General features: G+C 37.0%; 1 protein-coding gene across 1 annotated transcript; it reads left to right on the top strand.

The window, feature by feature from the left end:
- The first annotated feature begins 402 nt into the window (after positions 1–402).
- On the top strand, positions 403–18,960 carry LOC113507680 (eukaryotic translation initiation factor 5B). Its single transcript, XM_026890586.1, has 18 exons — positions 403–634; positions 717–776; positions 1,552–1,709; positions 1,929–3,091; positions 3,845–4,015; positions 4,566–4,709; positions 5,135–5,353; positions 5,773–5,886; positions 6,235–6,462; positions 6,727–6,909; positions 7,256–7,417; positions 7,775–7,905; positions 8,630–8,762; positions 9,360–9,467; positions 9,802–9,966; positions 10,627–10,734; positions 11,044–11,205; positions 17,833–18,960. Exons 1-18 carry the CDS (start codon positions 588–590, stop codon positions 17,938–17,940), a joined length of 3,564 nt encoding a protein of 1,187 aa, XP_026746387.1. The 5' UTR covers positions 403–587; the 3' UTR covers positions 17,941–18,960.
- The last annotated feature ends 3 nt before the right edge of the window (positions 18,961–18,963 follow it).

The raw sequence follows: 18,963 nt of genomic DNA, 5'->3' as shown, positions 1-18,963 counted from the left end.
CTTTTAAGACTATTGTTGCAATATAATAAAATCTGTTTCGAAAAACATGGTTAATTTAGTATAGTAATAATCAGATATTACAAAACAAGTGATCCGGATGTTAAATATTGTTTTCATCGAATGTTTTGCATAAATCGCACACCATTTCATTTTTCAGACTTTCCAAACTCAAACTCTTTCAAACCCCAAGAAACCACTAATCTGCGGATGAGTTATTCGGTTCTCTTTTAAGAAGTTCTCGTCGTTTTTAATCATTATTGTTATACATTTTTTGTTCTAAAAATTACACGGCTTTAATACTTAAATCGATATAAATCGATAAGTTACTAAAATACTAGGAAGTAATTTTTACTGCTACCTGTTATTAGTAAGAAAAGGGGTTACTCTATATTCTTACTTTTCCTTTTTCTGTGGTTGTGACGTGACGTGAGTGCAGGACGGACACGACGACGACTTGCTCGTATTAATTTTCGGCTGCAAGAGCTATCCTGTGCGTTGATCACATTTCACATGATAGATATCACAAAATACACCATAACAGATCACTATATCCCAGGCATTGTGACTTAATATAACATACTAACAATATGGGGAAGGCTAAAAAGGGGAAGAAGAACCCGACTGCGGACGAGGGGTGAGAATCGCCAATGGCATATGTTTTCGTTGTCGTCTGCCAACTTTACTTGCGGATATTCATGTATTACGTTTTGTTACAGCGATAGTGATGTAGAGACCACTAACATTGATAATATTAAGCCGGCGCAGAAGGGAAAGAAGTAAGTAGTTATAGGTTAACTAAGACTACTTATTATAGATAAAATTGTGTTATAAAATCTTGCGAAAGTACATATTATTATTTATTTATTTGCAATTTTAAATTAAGTTAGTGGGTTAAATAGTTTTGTACATAATTTCCAGTTGGATATTTCTCCAAAACATATTTTCGTTAACTTCTGTTAATGTGATACTGTTATTATAATTTATCCAAATTAAAATTTTCATGAATTGTTTACTAACAATACAAAAAAACGTGGGCGTAATATTTGAGCTGCTAGAATTTTTCAATGTTGATTTTAATTTTACATGTAAACATAATAATAAAGAAAAAAAAATAAGTTAATATTTTATTACATCCTATATTGTATTCAGCAGTTAGCTGAGTATAGACTAAAGTTTACAAATTCTGTGTATAAAATGAGTAACTATAGCAACTAAGTTGCCACAGTAACATCTTGTTTAAGCTTCGAGCCAGATGTTACCTAGGATAGTCATAATTGTTTTTCAGTATACATCCTTCAAGTCAGTACTAAACATGCCTGTTAAGTTGTCTACACATGGTACACATATATAGTATGTCAAATATTCATTAACCATCCTATACTATCAGGGTATCCTATACCTAAATGTTTGAACAAAATAGGAACTTAATATAAAAGGAATATAATCTTTGTTCCTCAAATTAAAAAATCATGTTTGTTATATTGTCCGTCAACATGACTCTACTATTATTTATTTCACAACATATTGTAATTGAATGACTGGTTTTCACAGGATAACTGTTGAGTCAGATAGTGAGGAAGAAAAGCCAAAAGCCAAGGCCAAACACAAGAAGTCTGTGGATGATGATGTCAAAGAAGTCACAAAGAATATTAAAAATGTCTCAATTTCAAATAAATCTAAAAAGAAGAAGGATGTCAGCAGTGATGATGGTACATCATATTGTGTATAATTAATTATTTTATAGTGTATTCTGAAGACTGCAGCTTTGAGTTTCTCAGAGACAGTTTTTAATTTCCATGTAAAGGAGTTGTGTTATTCCAAAACATGTATAAAAATACAACATTGAACTATTGAGTTGTTGTATACATTGCTGTTTTTTATTTGGTCTATAGTTCATTATCAAATTTTCGTTAATATTCTTTTGACAGATGAATCAGAGGAAGAGGAGCCAAAGCCAAAGAAAAATGTTAAGAAGAAGGAAGAAAAGAAGAGTGCCTTCTCCCTTTTAGAAATAGAAGACGGTGATGATTCTCCTCCTGAAGCTCCACCCTCATCGGAGGATGAGAGACCTGCTCCAAAAGAACAGAAAAAACCAGCGCAAGAGAAGAAAGAGCCTGCTGGTAAAAAGGGAAAGAAAGCCAAACGAAAGAAGGATGAAAGTGATGATGAATTAGAAAAGGTACTGGCAGAGTTGGAGATGGAGTATGCTGGAGTGAAAAAGGAACCCACTCCTGCTCCTGAACCAGCAAAAACTGAGGAGGTAGCAGAAGAAAAACCTAAAGCAAAGAAGAAGGGTAAAAAAGAAGAGCCCAAAGCTGAAGTAGAAAAAGAGGAAGAAAAGGAAGGGAGTGATAATGAAAACGACGTCACAATAAAAACTGCCGCCCAAAAGAAAAAGGAGAAAAAAGAACGTGAAAAGCAAAAGAAGCTAGAAGCTAAGAAGAAAGAAAAAGAACAAGATACTAAAAAGGAATCCAATGATGTTAAAGCTCCAGCTCCTGTTAAGGAAGAACCTAAGCCTAAAGCAGAAGAGCCACCCCAAGAAGAAGCCAAGGCTCCTTCTGAAGAAAAAGATGGTGAAGGCGAACCACCTATAGAAGGCAAAAAGAAAAAGAAGAAAGGCGAAAAGGCAGAGAAAGAAGATAAGGCCAAGAAAGGTCCAACTAAAAAGACCATTGCTGCTATGCAAGAAGCCTTGAAGAAGGTCCAAGAAGAGGAAGAACGATTAAAACGTGAAGAAGAGGAGAGGATAAAACAAGAAGAGGAACGTGAACAGCAAAGACTGGAAGCAATTAGGTTAGAAAAGGAACGCAAGGAGAGGAAAAAGCAGAAGGAGAAGGAGAGAAAAGAAAGACTAAAGGCTGAGGGGAAACTGTTGACCCCCAAGCAGAAAGCTGAAAAGGCGAGGGCTCAAGCATTGTTAGATTCTCTTAAAGCTCAAGGTATAGAGATAGGCTCAGCAGAGAAGAAGCCACCAAGGCCAGGAACAAGGGTGAAGCCAGGCAGGCTGAAGAGTCAGGTGTCTCAGGAAACTCCTTCTACACCCTCTGAAGAGAAGAAGATTGAGCTGAAGACAGATAAGGATAAGAAGGTAAGCCTAATTCTATTTTCTGTATATTTGATGTGAATAAGAGAGTACTGTCACTTCTGAAACAAAGACTGTTTGGATTGCGGAACTGAGAGAGCACATTATTTAAAGCAGAGCAGCATCACTCTTCCATTATTACTCCACTTGGACGGGGAATGCTCCCCTGCGTTTCTGACCACAGAGATTTAAATGCTCTGCATAGTTACAAAAGCTATTTTTGAGTTACAAAAATATTTTATTGTGCTGTTATGGACAGACAGTTAATTTATAGCTTTCAACTGATATAGATAATATTTATTTTGCTGTGTTAACATGATGGGAATTTGTCACTGATATTGTAGTATGTTTTTCATATCTGAGCTTACCTTATCTCTGCGGTTGACAAAGATACATCGGAAAATGACTGACATAGCAACTTCTCATGAATTAAAAAATTATCTAAGGGTGATTTTGATAACTTTCATTATATCTAGCATTTCTGTCCTATCAGAGATTGACTTTGATGTCTACTTCCTTTATTCGTGACTCATTTTGCGTTTTTAAAGATGTATGCTTATCAATTGAAGAAGTAATTTTTGTGTATCACTTTGAATAAGTCATCCTAAGGGTTGCAAAGCCTCATAATTGATATGTATTGTTAACATATTAACGCAAGGCTTAGACAGGTTGAGGGGGAGATGTAAAGTTAATATACTTCTGTTCTGATTTTCAAGTTCCCGGTAGCAATAGTTTCATTTTAAAGTTATCTTTAAACAGGAGGACTCACCCAAAGTCGAGGAGAAGAAGGAATCTGATTCAGAATCAGTGAAGGACGCTTGGGACGCCGAGTCTTCTGAGGAAGAAACTGAACCTCCACCAAAGGAGGAGCCACCACAAACTCCCGTTAAAGAGGAGAAGAAACCTGCCGTCCAAGAGAAGTCTAAAGAGGTATTATATCCTCTATTTATTTATTTATTTCAGCAAATTAAAACTATTTTACAGAAAAGCATCACTTAATGCGACAGTTAAAGTAACATTATAATATATTTATCAATCCTTATATCTGTACAAAAAATTAACATTATTAATCTCTAACTTAATATCTATTAAACTTTTTTAGAGATTAATAATGTTGAACTTATAGAGTTCATACAAGTAGGTTTAAATTTGTTTGTTACTGAAGAGAAGAAGTTCAGTCCGTATTCAAGAATAAAACTATAAATATCTAGCCTTAACTGTCACTTTCCTTAGGTATGCACTTTAAGATCAGCGGAACAGATCAACCTTTTATTTTATATAGTTAAAAATTTAAAATATTGCTCTTGAATACAAGAATTGCAAGAGATGTCGACAATTTTCTGAAAGTTTAGTATGTAATTTTAGTAGAAGTTGCAGTGAAAGAAGGAGTGGGAAATAGTGTGTTTTTGCTTCTACACTGTTCTCTATAATGATACCAAAATGTTGCATTGTAGTTATACAAAACAACTTATTATTCCAGAAGGTTGACGATGACGACGAAGGTAGTTCAGAGGAAGAAGACGAGAGCTCCGAAGAGGAGACCAGCTCTGAGGAGGAGTCGGATGAGGATGAGGGCCTGACTGACGCCCAGAAGAAGAGGGAACTTGTCTTGAAGAGATTAGAGGTAAGAGTCTTATTTGAATTAGCACCTTATGAGCCCTAAACCAGAAAATTGCGTTTGGAAAAGACAGTTATTATAGGAATAAGTTGTTTTTTTCCACTTCTTGTCGTATTTTGCTTTGAAGAAGTAAAAAAAACCTTTTATCCTATCTTTTAGATTGGATCCCTTATTTCAGCTGGCCTCTTATTTGACTTCCTAGAATTATAGACCTTCAAAAACAAAAAGCAATTATGAAATTATTCGATTTTATGTGAAGAAATATCGCATCGTCAAAGATACTTCGAACCTGATGAAGTTTAAAGATCTTGAATGAGTAAGTGTTGCCTATAAAAATTGGCCTTAGCTCTTCAACCACAATTACTTTAAGTAGCACATTTGGGAAGAATGACCTCTATTCCCTACCTCATAAAGTACCTTTTCATCTACAGAAACGCCGTCAAGACAACGAGGCGAATAAAACGGGTAACCCTCTGCGCGCCGCTGTGGTCTGTGTGTTGGGTCACGTCGACACCGGCAAGACCAAGATCCTGGATAAGCTGCGTCGTACAAACGTGCAAGATGGCGAGGCTGGCGGTATCACACAACAGATCGGAGCCACTAATGTGCCAATTGAAAATATTAAGGAGCAGACTAAACATGTTAAGGGGGTGAGAGTCATTTTTAAATATTTTTTGGAATACTTTTTAATCTACATATTATACTAGGCATCTTTTATGGCGAGGCTCATTTGGCGAGGCTCAAAGAAGGGTGTGTTATTGTAACAGTCGAAAATTAACTCTTAAACTACGTATCGAAAGTTCACAATGGTTTAGCAACTGAAATGATTGCTTGTTCCCCTTGGCTGTTATTCTTCAAACAATTGTGCACTTTAAATCAACTTTTGAAGTCTGTTGGGTGACATACACAGATAGATTAGTTTGGAGCTCTCCTGCTCTTTGATAATAAAAAACACGATTAGTTTTGTAGTTTGCAAAGAGTTTTGTATTAAAATTGCGGAAATTCCGCCGACCTAAAGTATATTTTTGCAATAGGATGTATTTTAATGTAATTTGTTCTAAATTACTAGGTGAACGAGATTGCTTTCAAGCTGCCTGGTCTGCTCATCATCGACACACCCGGCCACGAGTCCTTCAGTAATCTAAGGAATAGAGGGTCCTCGCTCTGTGACATTGCTATTCTTGTAAGTCCTTTTAATCTATTGCCGTCGTAATCTTGTTCAAAACATTATATTGCATCTGATGTAAAAGATAAAATGCACTTATTTGTATCAAAACATGTCTTATTTTAAAATGTGGTGTTGTTTTAATATAGATGGTATCATTAAGTGCAATACATGTAAACAAAGAATTTGGTTACCACAGATTTTATTGGATTTACTCCCTGTCTGTTAGAAATTTAAGCTTCTATCTGTATAGACAAAAACATTTAGACATATAACTTTAAAATACAGTAAACAATATAACAGTAATTATTCATGTTTCACTTCTACTCCATCACTCTGCTAATAAAAGTCTCAATACATTCACAGGTGGTAGACATTATGCACGGTCTCGAGCCGCAGACGATAGAGTCGATAAACTTGCTGAAACAGAAGAAGACGCCGTTCCTGGTCGCGCTGAACAAGATCGATCGTCTGTACGACTGGCAGAGCGCGCAGCGTAAGGACGTCAGGGATATACTGAAGATGCAACAGCCCAACACGCAACTCGAGTTCGAGAAGAGATGCAAGGGAGTGATCCTTGATTTCGCTGAACAGGTAATTATTTTAGTCTTCTTATTTTGACTTTGAGAGGCTCCTAAGTAGCGCTAAATGCCGAGAAAGTGGTCATTATGTAGTCATTCAAAAAGGATTTCTAGATTTTGCCATACAGTTATACAAAGAAATATTTGCTCGAAACCAATATGTTTTTTTTTTGTATTATTGTATGGATTACTTGTATAACTTTATTAGACTGTTACTGGGCAAAAAGCTTTTTAATTTGTCTGTCTCTAACAAACTAATATCGCTCTTTTCCCCCAGGGTCTGAACGCCGCTCTATTCTACGAGAACCCCGACCCGCGTACATATGTGTCGCTGGTCCCCACGTCTGCCGTAACGGGTGAGGGTATGGGCAACCTGCTGGCCATGATAGTGCAGGCCTGCGAGGGACCGCTGCATAAGAGACTCATATTCTCGCAGCAACTGCTCGCCACTGTACTTGAGGTATGATCTTGTGACTTCTAAAAGGAATTTTATAACGTGAATTAGAACCAATGAATTTGTTGTCGATTATAGAAACAGTCACAGTTTACTGCAATAAACAGTATTTTCTGTATAAAGGGCCGATTTTTCAATCATCGGATAACTTTTATCTGGCGAATAAATATGGCCGTTTGACATATTTTCTATACAAAAGCTGTCAAAACGTCAAACATATTCGTCAAAAATATTAACTGACGCGACTTACTGCAGAATTCTTCTACACAGTATGTATGAAAAACCCTGCTCTGTCTAATTCCAGACATAACAATAATCTCGTAACTAATAATAACTTTCTCGTACCTACCAGGTGAAGGCCATCCCTGGTCTGGGCACGACCATCGACACGATCCTGATCAACGGCACGCTGCACGAGGGCGACACCATGGTGCTGGCGGGCACGGACGGACCCATCGTCACGCAGATACGGTCCCTGCTCATGCCGCAACCCATGAAGGAGCTCAGGGTCAAGGTGAGGAGGCTGTGCTACCTGTTTCTCAATAGTAAAATGAATTAAAGCTTGGTTTATATTGAAATATTTATGATGTTCTGGTTGGAAGCATAAATCAGATTTCTGACAAAGTCCTCTGAGGTTGATATTTTTAATAGTAAAAGCAATGGGGTGATAGCATTATGGGGTAAGACATGACTTCATGAGTAATTTATTTGAGACACCAATTGCTTCTTAGTTACGCGGGACAATGTTTTTTTTTGGGAAGCTTGGAGCGATATAAAAATAGGCAGCAAAAAGAGTTTTTCTCATCCCCGCTTCCCTGCAAAATCAATTAGCCGTCTAATTTATATAAATAATGCGTAACTCTTTTTTTAGAACGCATACATCGAGCACAAAGAAGTTGTTGGCGCTCAGGGTGTGAAGATAGCAGCTAAAGAACTGGAGAAAGCCATCGCCGGGCTGAACCTACAGATCGCACAGAAACCGGATGAAGTTGATGTTTTGAAGTAAGTTTAAATAAGTTCATTCAAGGACCTGTTGGTCTAGTGGTTAGTGACCCTGACTGCTATACCGGAGGTCGTGGGTTCGATTCCCACCCAGGGCAAATGTTTATGTGATGAGCACGATCATTTGTTCTGTGTCTGGGTGTAATTTATCTATATTATGTATGTATATAGAAATATATAAGTATGTTTATCAGTTGTCTAGTACTCATAATACAAGCTCTGCTTAGTTTGAGACTAGATGGCGTTGTGTGAGAGTTGTGGAATATTTATTTATTTATTTATTTATTTATTTATTTATTGTATCTGTGTGTGGCGTTATACTTGTTTATGACGTCGAAGGCATTCAAGCGAAGAGTTATATATTATGCCAAGTTAAAGTCGAAAAGAAAATTAAAGGGGAACAAGTTTATTGTCATTAAAATTCTATTTGCTTGCAAATAAACTACAGCAATCGTCCATGTATAGATTGCTTTAGACTTGATAAGACTGTGCGTGTCTTCAGCGATAGAGACTTGTATTTATTTTTATGTATTTTATATGTATTTTTAAAGCTTCAACTTCTCTACTCTTTAGGAAAAAAGAATGGAAATTGTAAAGCGTACCGTAAAACCGTATTTATATCATACGCACAACAACAGAAAATGCATTAGACAAAACGGAACTACTAGAATGTCACTTAAAAATCTTCCTCATCCATCCTTCAACACCATTTCTTCCCACTTAGAGAGGAGGTGTCCCGCGAGCTGAAGTCCGCGCTGTCGTCCATCAAGCTGTCGGAGCGCGGCGTGTACGTGCAGGCCTCCACGCTGGGCTCGCTCGAGGCGCTGCTCGAGTTCCTCAGGACCAGCAAGATACCCGTGAGTCCGCTACACTGGGCGTTAAGCTCTTGACTGTAGGGTGCCTGTTAGGCTGCTTGGTTATTCTCTTTTAGAACCATTCGCTAATGAACTCACTCTAATTTTAATTGGTTTATTCAAATAATACTTCTAAGTAGTCGACTGCATGGATAATCAAGTAGTTAAGGTCACAATGCCTTACCCACTGGGTGCGACGTGTCGCGAGATCCATTCGTTTCTCGCGTAGTGTTGCAGATATTTCTGTGATCTACGAATACTTATGTTGTGTATGGGTGTCTTTGTGAACGCGACATTCATGTTTGTAAACCTCCTCGCGACCCAAGAAATAAATTTCTTGGCCCTAATTGACCGTCAAGATAGACATTGGACAACACCTAAATTCGCTGATCCATTACTGCTTCCCCCGTAATATGATATATTTTGTTCTGTTTGAACTTTTCGAGCTTTGATTTTTTTTTTCATAAATTACGCACTAGTCGCAGCGTCATCTAAGCTATTACTATAAAAAAATATGTCCTGAACTTCTCCTATTATTTGATAAGTTATTTTTTTCCTACTACGCAAAGATCTTAAATAATATTGTTTCATTTGTTCCAGTACTCTGCGATCAGGATAGGCCCGGTTGTGAAGCGTGACGTCATGAAGGCGTCCGCCATGTTGGAACACGACTCCCAGTTCGCTACAATTTTGGCGTTCGATGTTAAGGTTTGTATTCATTGTAGTTATGTATTTATCAGGCTCGATCTAATTATTAGTAAATCAAAATAGTAACTAGGAAATTTATTGGTTCTAGCAAATAAAATTAGAAATTGTACACGCGAAGAAAATACAATTAGGTGGCATCTAGCATATGTGAATAAATAATTAAATACTAAGAAATAGTTCCTAAGAAAACTAGTAAAAACCCAAGGTATCGCAATAGTCGTTCCTTAGTAGAACAAAACTACCAAAAGACAATGACACAAAAAATAAATCACAATGTCTAACATTCACAAAAACTGACTTAAAACAAATATTCAATATATACATGTTAAAACAGATTGAACGCGACGCACAAGAGATGGCAGACCAGCTGGGCGTCAAGATATTCGCGGCCGACATCATCTACCACCTGTTCGACAAGTTCACCGCCTACCGCGAGGAGCTTAAACAGAGGAAGCGAGAGGAATTCAAACATATCGCCGTCTTCCCCTGTAAACTCAAGGTAAACTATATACGGCACTTTTGTAATGAAGTAAAAGAGAGTAATAGGTTAATGGTACCCCATGGTGCTGGATAGTCACTTTGGTATTCAATTGGATATGGAAATGCCCTTCAAAGACGGGCCTGTTGCTCTAGTGGTTAGTGACCCTGACTGCTGTACCGGAGATCGTGGGTTCGATCCCCGCCCAGGACAAATGTTGTGTGATGAGCATGATCATTTGTTCTGGTGTCTGAGTGTAATTTATCTATATATGTATGTAGGTATTTAGAAATATATAAGTAAGTTTATCAGTTGTCTGGTTACCATAACACTAGCTCTGCTTAGCTTGGGATCAGAAAACCGTGTGAGTTGTCCCAGGATAAAAATATATAATAAAAAATAAGACTGAAGCTCGCCAGAGAGGCGTGGAAAATGCGTGATTGTCACGCAGTCTTTCATTTTCTTGTGCAATTTGGATATCCAGGATTGAGGATTATTCAGCCGATCATTTTCGTACCTTTTGTACTATCAATGCCTACTAAATGCTTAGCGTCCATACAAAAAACATCACTAGAGAATGCATAAGAAATTGATTATACCTATAATGATACCAGATCAATGACCAAATTAGCATCAGCTTTAAAAAGTTAACATTTTTAATAATATTTATTTTCTCTACAGATCATGCCACAATTCGTATTCAACTCTCGAGACCCCATCGTCGCTGGTGTCATGGTAGAAGCTGGCATCTTGAAGGAGGGCACCCCTATCTGCGTGCCTAGTCAAGAAGTAAGCATATTAATAATCTTTAGACTTTATACTAAACAATAACAAGAATGAAAGGTTATTGCAATTTGTCCTCCTTTCACAAATAAAAGAGACACATTTTTGGGTTGAGCATTGCTTCTTGAATAGTAGTAATGTTCATTTTTTTCTATAAATGATCACTACAATACAATTTATCATTCCATGTTCCATCTCTCTGTTCAGTGTTCTACAGATGATTCACTTTAATACTCAATATCAATTGATAATAGTATTGTATCTCTCTTATCACTAAGCCACTGCATCTGACTAATACTCCCCTTCCTCCCCTAGTTCGTAGAGCTGGGCATAGTGACATCTATCGAGGTGAATCACAAGCAAGTGGAGACGGCGCGCAAGGGCCAGGAGGTCTGCGTCAAGATCGAGCCCATACCCGGCGAGTCGCCCAAGATGTTCGGCAGACATTTCGATGAGACTGATATGCTAGTCAGCAAGGTAAGTCTGTTTATAGTTTATTTTAAACTGTGATGAAAGGCTTCCAGGGTGCCTGTCTATAGCAGCAGAGCGATTAGGTGAAACAGATGAAACCGTGTCTTTTTTACCAATAGTGTTGCGTACATAGGGCTACTATTACTGGGCAGGGAGCCGGCAACTTATGACTTACGGATGTTTCACTATTTGCAGCTAATTTCAATATAGTGCTTTAATTTGTAATGTTGTAAACATAGATGGCGCCATTGTGCCTTGTTCCTTACAATCTTTACAGTTGAATGTACCTAAAATGATAGTTAAATCTGTTAGGTTGGATTTTTCTTATTGAAAGAGAATATCGTGCATGTTAATTTAAAATTATAAAGCCCTGCTCAATATGCTCCTTCATATTGTGTTACCTAACTGTAAATCTTTAAATTAATATTTCTTTGTGTTCGATGCAACACAATGCATGTTACATAATAGATCTATGTGTAATAACAATATAAAGTAGTAAAAAAATGCCCCTATTCCAATGAATCTCTGAGTCCAAGACTTTGTCAAGACCCCCAAGAATGTGAATGACTGGCTAATTGCTTATGCCTTATATCAACCAGTGGACAGTACAAACTCTTTAAACGTGCATGTTGTATGCGTCTCTGTTCATTAAACCTCGAAACCACGACAATATAGTAAGCAGCATGACATGCACAAAAAATACAAAATAAATAATCTCTCAACGATAATCATTGGAAGCGCAGTAAAAAATATGATTCATGACACGCTAGGAAGTCGCACTACACATTAGCGCAGGATTTTCCAGAAGCTTTAGTCAATCAAATATACAATATGCTCCATGAATCAGTCCGAGTGACGTAGTTTTATCGTTGCAAAATATTTATGAGCGGCAGATATGTGAACGAGCGCCGGTGATGAATGAAAATTGTGCGAATTGTTTATATCTCAAGCAATAGGTGGCGGGGCGAGCGATGTGTTTCGATTCGGTGTTTGTTTTTAGTTGCGGTATTGTTGTTGAGATGTTTGTGAAAAAGAAGGATACGCTTTTTAGTTTAAGTTTTTCAGTACTCAGGATTTTAGTTCTCGTTGCTTCCTGGACAGAAAAACCAGATATTACTATGTACATAATTTTAAGAATAAGATAGAGTAAGATGAAATATAAGCTTTTGAGTATTTAATCCCACATTATTTGATTCTGATTGACCAAAATATATTCTCAGAAAAAAAAACCGCCTTTAATATTTTGACATGAGACTATCGCCGTCATGTTATGGGTCTGGATAACATATAATGCTATTCCATATATTTAGACATTCAGACGTCATGCGAACTTTAATACACCTCAAAAGAAAACCCTTCATACACTCGTGACCGTCTATCGTTGTTTTCTAAGAAACGCTATGACGTAACATGTTAATTTTTGGCATGGTGTTGACAGTTCGTTCAAATGTTCGTCGATCCACCGTGTATTTATTTAAGTATCTAATTACAGAATACATAAATAGAAATTCTTAATTTAGTTCGTATAAGACAATTGAGAGGCTAATATAACTACAAATTGAAGTCGCCGTTTGATTAATCTGTTGGTACTTGGTAGACACCCAAGATTCACTGCAGACGGGCGGCTATTTATTTCTCTCTATCGAAACTCGTGTAAATAATTTAACGGTAAATATTATGTAAGATACGTAGGCATTTGTTTTACAAATACATTCTGTGTAGGTTGTAATATTGCTTAAAAGTATTCAACTTATGTAATTGCTCTTAAAATCACCTGAAGAATTTAGCATGACTCAGAAATATACTTCACAGTAAACAACACAGTAAATATTCAGAAAACATCACGTGACCTAAAACATGATTCGCAGATCTAGATCCCGAAACACTTAGCTAAAAACGTTTATATCTGATATTGCAACGAAAACAAACAATACATTTCACATGATTCGTGAGAGTTTTATTGAGTTTACGAACGAACGTCCGTGTGTGGAGCTCGCTGTATGTCACGGGTGACGCTTTAATGAATGGGATGCACATTGCACAAGATATCGGTACCATTTTAGCTCTATAGACAAATGGCACCGATTGATACGGCTATTATTAGAACGCGTTCTATACGACACGTTGGATTATTTACCTAGGCATTTCTTGGCCTATTTACTAATACAGGAAGTCGAAAGTTTCAGGTTTCAGAATACGCGTTGGAAATCGTCAATAGATTGTTTAATGTGTAGTAAAAGACGACACTGTATTATTATGCATATTATATATGCATAGCTTTTCGGAAGTGATAGATAAAAAGGGGACATTAAAAATTACCATAATCAGGTTATATACCACACAGTTTTACATGTAACAACATAAATAAACAGACAAGAAACAATACAAATAAGTCATGCATTGCCATGTCGTAATGACTCGTCGGCTCGTATTGCCTGCAAATATTTGTATTCTAGACGAGAACAGAAGCGCTGTGTCGACTTGTGATTGTATACGTTTTGTTGCGTTTGGGCAACAATGTAACAACTATTGATAGTGGTGTATAAACAGACATTGCAATCGGCTACTGCCAATCCGGCAAGTCAGAGCCAGGACTGCACCGATACGAGCAAAAAGCATTCATGTAAACATCTTGCTGTTTACATGCTTCATTGCAAAAACAAACAGATTCTGCGAAATATATGATTTTCATAAGAAAATGAAACTACAATGCTTGTATGCGCGAAAAACGTTTCGCTACACGTGATGGTTTTAACTACTAAATTAATTCGTGCAGTTTAATGGACATAGCGCAGAATTTACCTAACGAACGATGTATTGGCTCTCGATCAGAACATCAAAGTCATTACATATTGATATTGGTAGTTCTAAGCGGTTCCCACTGACTTGTATTAGAATCGATTCCAGTCGTGTTGTCTGCGTGAACGATACGTACTTACTTGTACATTTGTAATTTGGTACCGTGTGACAGTGATTAAGTATCTTCAGCGGTGCACCTAAGTCTGCATACAGATAAAAGTTATCAATCCATAATGTGACAAGCATTTAGTATGCATTTATCAGTGTCCATTCAGTTAGAAAATAGCAGTCTATTTATTCTCGTGTCATAACGTTCATAGCATCGACCTTTCTAACCGATACGATGTATATTCTAGACTCGTGCAACGCTTCGCACGACAATTTCAACAAAATGCGTGGACTTTCGTTTTAAGGTCGTGTGCGGATCACATTATATTTGTGTAACACCCGCAGACCGCAGAACTAACGTAAAGAAACTCATTGAAGGATTTTCATTCATACCTACCCAAGCATTGTATGAATGCAAGTAGAAGGTTAGTATCAATGGTGAAGGGGGCTCGCGGCTCCATTGATCGCGTGCAGCGGGGGGCGGCCGGAGGGGATGCTCAGGTCACTAGGTCGAGGGGAATCCGACACGGCAGGGGAAGCAGGGTATAGCTGTTGCAGTTATATGATATTGGTAATGTACGAGCACCGAGCGTTCTGTTGCTAAGTTTGATCTCACGCCAGATATTCGAAGTTTGTTTATGATTACATTTTTCTCGCCTCTTTACTTTTTTTACAAGAATTAAATTATACAACGTGTCAAAAAACGTACTGTGACATGAAACACAGCTTTTTGAAAAATGGTGGTTCTTTTTATATAAAATATTAGGAGAATTTAATATTATAACCTAATTTTATAGCAGTTTTACCTTGAATTATTTGATTTTTAAGCGGTCGAGAAAATAAATTAATATGATATAGTGGTGCGTGCATAAGTTTTTAAGCGAACACAGGAGTCATTCACTTCAAGATTAAATGAGAGTGATTGGTTGCACAATGGGTATTTGAAACCACTTCTTGGTACTTGCAAACAGACACGATCAACTAAGATCACGCAATAATCACATGGGACATTTAATTGGAATACACATGTCGTGGTACAAGATACTGTTGCTTTACGAAAATATTACACGAGTCAATTATGAAATCGTTAGTCGCGCTGTATGTTGAATACCAAACATTTTGCTAAATCACTTCAGTGAAACCTCTGAACAGTACATAAAAAGCTTCCTGTTTTGTTTTCGATTAGTTGAAAACATCAATCTTTCCTTTGCACAATATAAAAGCACTCAATGTGAACTCGACGATTTTCCGTCACCCGTGCGAAGGCCGGTGTATTTTTGGATGTTCATGACGTCATAGATTTCCATACGATCTCCTGACCACTTGTATGAACTGAATTACTTTGATGTCAAACCATTCTTTCACTCTTTATGTGTTTTGCTCTGTTTAAATTGTGAGAAAAATGTCCAATTAATTATGTTTATTAGAAAATTTATCACTGTTTCATATTATTTGTTCTATGATCGGTTAACATAGAGTATTTTAGGGCTATATTATACGTCTTTGGTCATAAACATATTAACGTCTAGCTTCAACATTCATTGACAAATTCGTAATCAATTGTCAGTCAACGAATTGGAAAAGAGTTTTGTTTAATCTGAAATTTTATATCGATTATTCATCTATCAATGTTATTGATAAATATTATTTATGCTTGTATGAATATCTGCTTTAGTGTCTCCTTATATGCATCCATCCATTTACGTTTTATTTATGGTTCTCCTCTACCTCTGGATAGGATCACGTAAAACTTTCCAAGACCAAATTGGGTTGTGAAACGTCATCGTGATGCAGGACTTGCCTCGTGTTGTAATTGATTACATTGATGTCACTGGGCATGTAATGAGTAATCTTTATGGCTGTCCACATGTCGCAATGTCGGCTCATCGCTTAACGACTTTGAAACAAAATGCATTATTAACAAAAGGATCTTAACGTTGTATGTCTTAATACCATTTGAAATACATAGTAAACTAGCTGTTGCGACGCTTTCATCCGCGTCTTAAGTAGGAGGATAGGTTATAGATAAATAATTTACAAGGAAATAATATTGCAACCATAAATTGAGATGTAAGCTATCCCATCTTTCAAGTCGGATCAATCTGCAGACAGAATGCAAATTTCCTTAAAATCGGTTTAGGACAAAGAACGTGACACGATATTGAAATATATTAAGATTACATACTATAAGTAAGTTATTTTATGTAACTTTTTTATGCTATTACCAGTAATATTAATGCTAAATGTCCTTAAGGACAAGATCCTTTAAAAATGACTACTACTAACTGAACTAAAAATTCATACCGCAAAAAATTCACAAAATAATCAAACTATAGCAAGCAAATAATAATTACAATTTCAATAACGTAACGCAACAAAGTACTTGGTACTATAAGTGGGCTGTTTAGAAGGGCCATACGTATCGTTGAGATGTGCGCAAGGAGTCACACAGACGCAGCGTGTAGGTCGGTCGCACACAGCCGCGGTGACCGGGTCAGGCCCATTCTAGAAGCCCCATTGATATTTTGCTGTGCGGTTTCATTGATGGGACTTACATTGTTCATGCCGCCTTCGTGTTATTGCCCAAGCAAAATAATATTTGCATTATGTTTGAAAACCTTTCTCGGGTTGTGCATAAAGGAAGCTACCTAATTTTAAGGGAACGAATAAACGAGTACATGTATGTACATATTAAACACATGACGTATACGATAAGTCAGTTCATGTTCATTAATATAATATTCATTAAATAAACCAGTCTATGATTCTTCACTTCTGGGAAACTTAAAAGTAGTGCATACATTTCATTAAACACATAGTTGATGTAGTACAAACCTGATTGTGTAGATTACCCATAATGTGGCAAAGTCTAATTTTCTAGCCATATAATTTTCCCAAGCACCAAATCTATAAATTCCCCTAACCTTCGATGTTTCACCTTGTACGTGTTATTTATCGTTCGTCCCTCGGTCTAAAAATAGATCGCAGTTTCCTTTATTTCCCACCAACTGATAATACGATTTCCTACCCGGACCCGGCGCTGTTGGCGCCGAGGCTCGGCCGGGCTGCACTGGGCCGAGCCAAGGGGCGCGGCGTACTTTTGACCCAATTTCCTTGCTTGCACAACCTGTTCTATTTTCCCTATGACGTCAAATACCCCCATTCACCCCGGAGTGCTGAATCGATGCGCCCCAAACTGGGTCGACCTGAATGAACCACTTGTACATTCAACATGGACCCGCTATTTTTAGCTCCGAAGGTGTCTCGATCGGGTCTCGTTTCGAACCAGTTTTTACGGATGTATTGGTAGGTCGCAATTAAAAACTGCAATTTTTACATTAATTGTGGCTTTCGATGAGCTTTATAATTCGGTTTTAATTAAATTTTCTGGGATAAATAATTTACTACACCTATTACTATGCTTAACAATTTTTTTGTTACAACTTCAGGGTCTTCATATGTTTTTTTTAGTTTTAAAGAATGTGCATTATTGTTGTTTTTAAGGAAACAATTTAATTCTATAAGTACTTAATTTTTGTTCTAATTAGGGCGGAAATTGTACGTTCTATGTAGAGTTGGAACATGTATTTGGAGAATTGCGTATAAAAAATATAGATGTAAAGATTGTATTATTTGATATTTGATTACCTTGACAAACAAACGGCCTCTGTTTTGGAGGACGATATCGTTGGCACAAGTAGATAGTAACGGAATGGTTTGTTACAGATATCGCGCGCCAGTATCGACGCATGTAAGGATTACTTCCGTGACGACCTCATCAAGACCGACTGGCAGCTGATGGTCGAACTGAAGAAACTCTTCCAGATATTGTAAACCCACCGGCCGTGAGCTGGCCCCGGCCTTCGCGGTGAAGCTCTCCATAAATATAAATAACGATAACGACGTAGATACATTTCGTCAAAGCTTTGTCTGTTCCATCTACCCGTACCCCGTAGTTCCCTCTCCGTTGTATCATAGAATCTCACCAAAGTTTGCTGGTTAGCCATTTTTGTATTGTACGTGAATTTATCCGAACCTATGCTCATGATTTGACGGGAAACCTCGAATGTCAATGTCACAGCTAGGCCTTGTATTTTATCTTATCTGATGTTTTACCTACAGCAACGTCTTGTAACTACCGATGTATCATGAATGGCAAATTGTCGAATATCTCACAATTCGAGACGCATTGTAAATAGTACTATACATGTTTATTTATTTATTATTATCAAGTCACGTGTCATTTAGGATTTGATTGGACGGAATGGATTTTTAGACACTGGATGTCAAATTTTATATATATTTGCCAGAATATGTCTTCGGTTTCTAAATAAACTTGTGTAGAAGAATGATCCTTTGTAAATAAAATGTTCACGATTAACTATTTACAATAAAATTTTGTAGTTTTATGTAAATAAAATATTATGAGAAATCTTTGCATGTCTTAATTATAACGTCAAGTAGTGCAATAAACGATCTCGATGTGTCTTCAGGAAGCAATACCTTCGAACGGTGCTTCTTAATGTAGATAAAATATTATGCTCGATGTCTTATAACAAACTACAATGCGTGTTTACTCCGGTAGGGGGCACTGTCTACTCGTATCTTAGAAAGGAGGTCGTCTATTGTATGAAAATAGTATATTTTCGTTGAAATTGAATGCGGTTTGGAATATTTTCCTCGTATGTAATACATACAGGGATTGAGTACTGAAGAGATGGTAATCGGAATAGGAGTCCATGGAACATGTATTTTATACGTAGGTATTTTCCCTTTTTGAAACGCTTTGTATTATATAGATGGAATCTGACATATTCTTATATTGAAGAACTTTTATTAAATTACAAAGTAATATCT

The sequence above is a fragment of the Trichoplusia ni genome, chromosome 2, assembly GCF_003590095.1.
Source record: "Trichoplusia ni isolate ovarian cell line Hi5 chromosome 2, tn1, whole genome shotgun sequence".
Classification (NCBI taxonomy): Eukaryota; Metazoa; Arthropoda; class Insecta; order Lepidoptera; family Noctuidae; genus Trichoplusia; species Trichoplusia ni.
Note: the sequence above shows the minus strand (reverse complement) of the source record. Positions and strands in the feature narration are given on the sequence as shown.

Excerpts from the sequence above, each read along its gene's own strand:
- LOC113507680 (XM_026890586.1), top strand. The coding sequence starts at position 588 with ATGGGGAAGGCTAAAAAGGGGAAGAAGAACCCGACTGCGGACGAGGG. Across the intron at positions 8,763-9,359 it reads TCAGGACCAGCAAGATACCC|TACTCTGCGATCAGGATAGG; the intron begins GTGAGTCCGCTA and ends CATTTGTTCCAG. Across the intron at positions 9,468-9,801 it reads TTTTGGCGTTCGATGTTAAG|ATTGAACGCGACGCACAAGA; the intron begins GTTTGTATTCAT and ends ATGTTAAAACAG.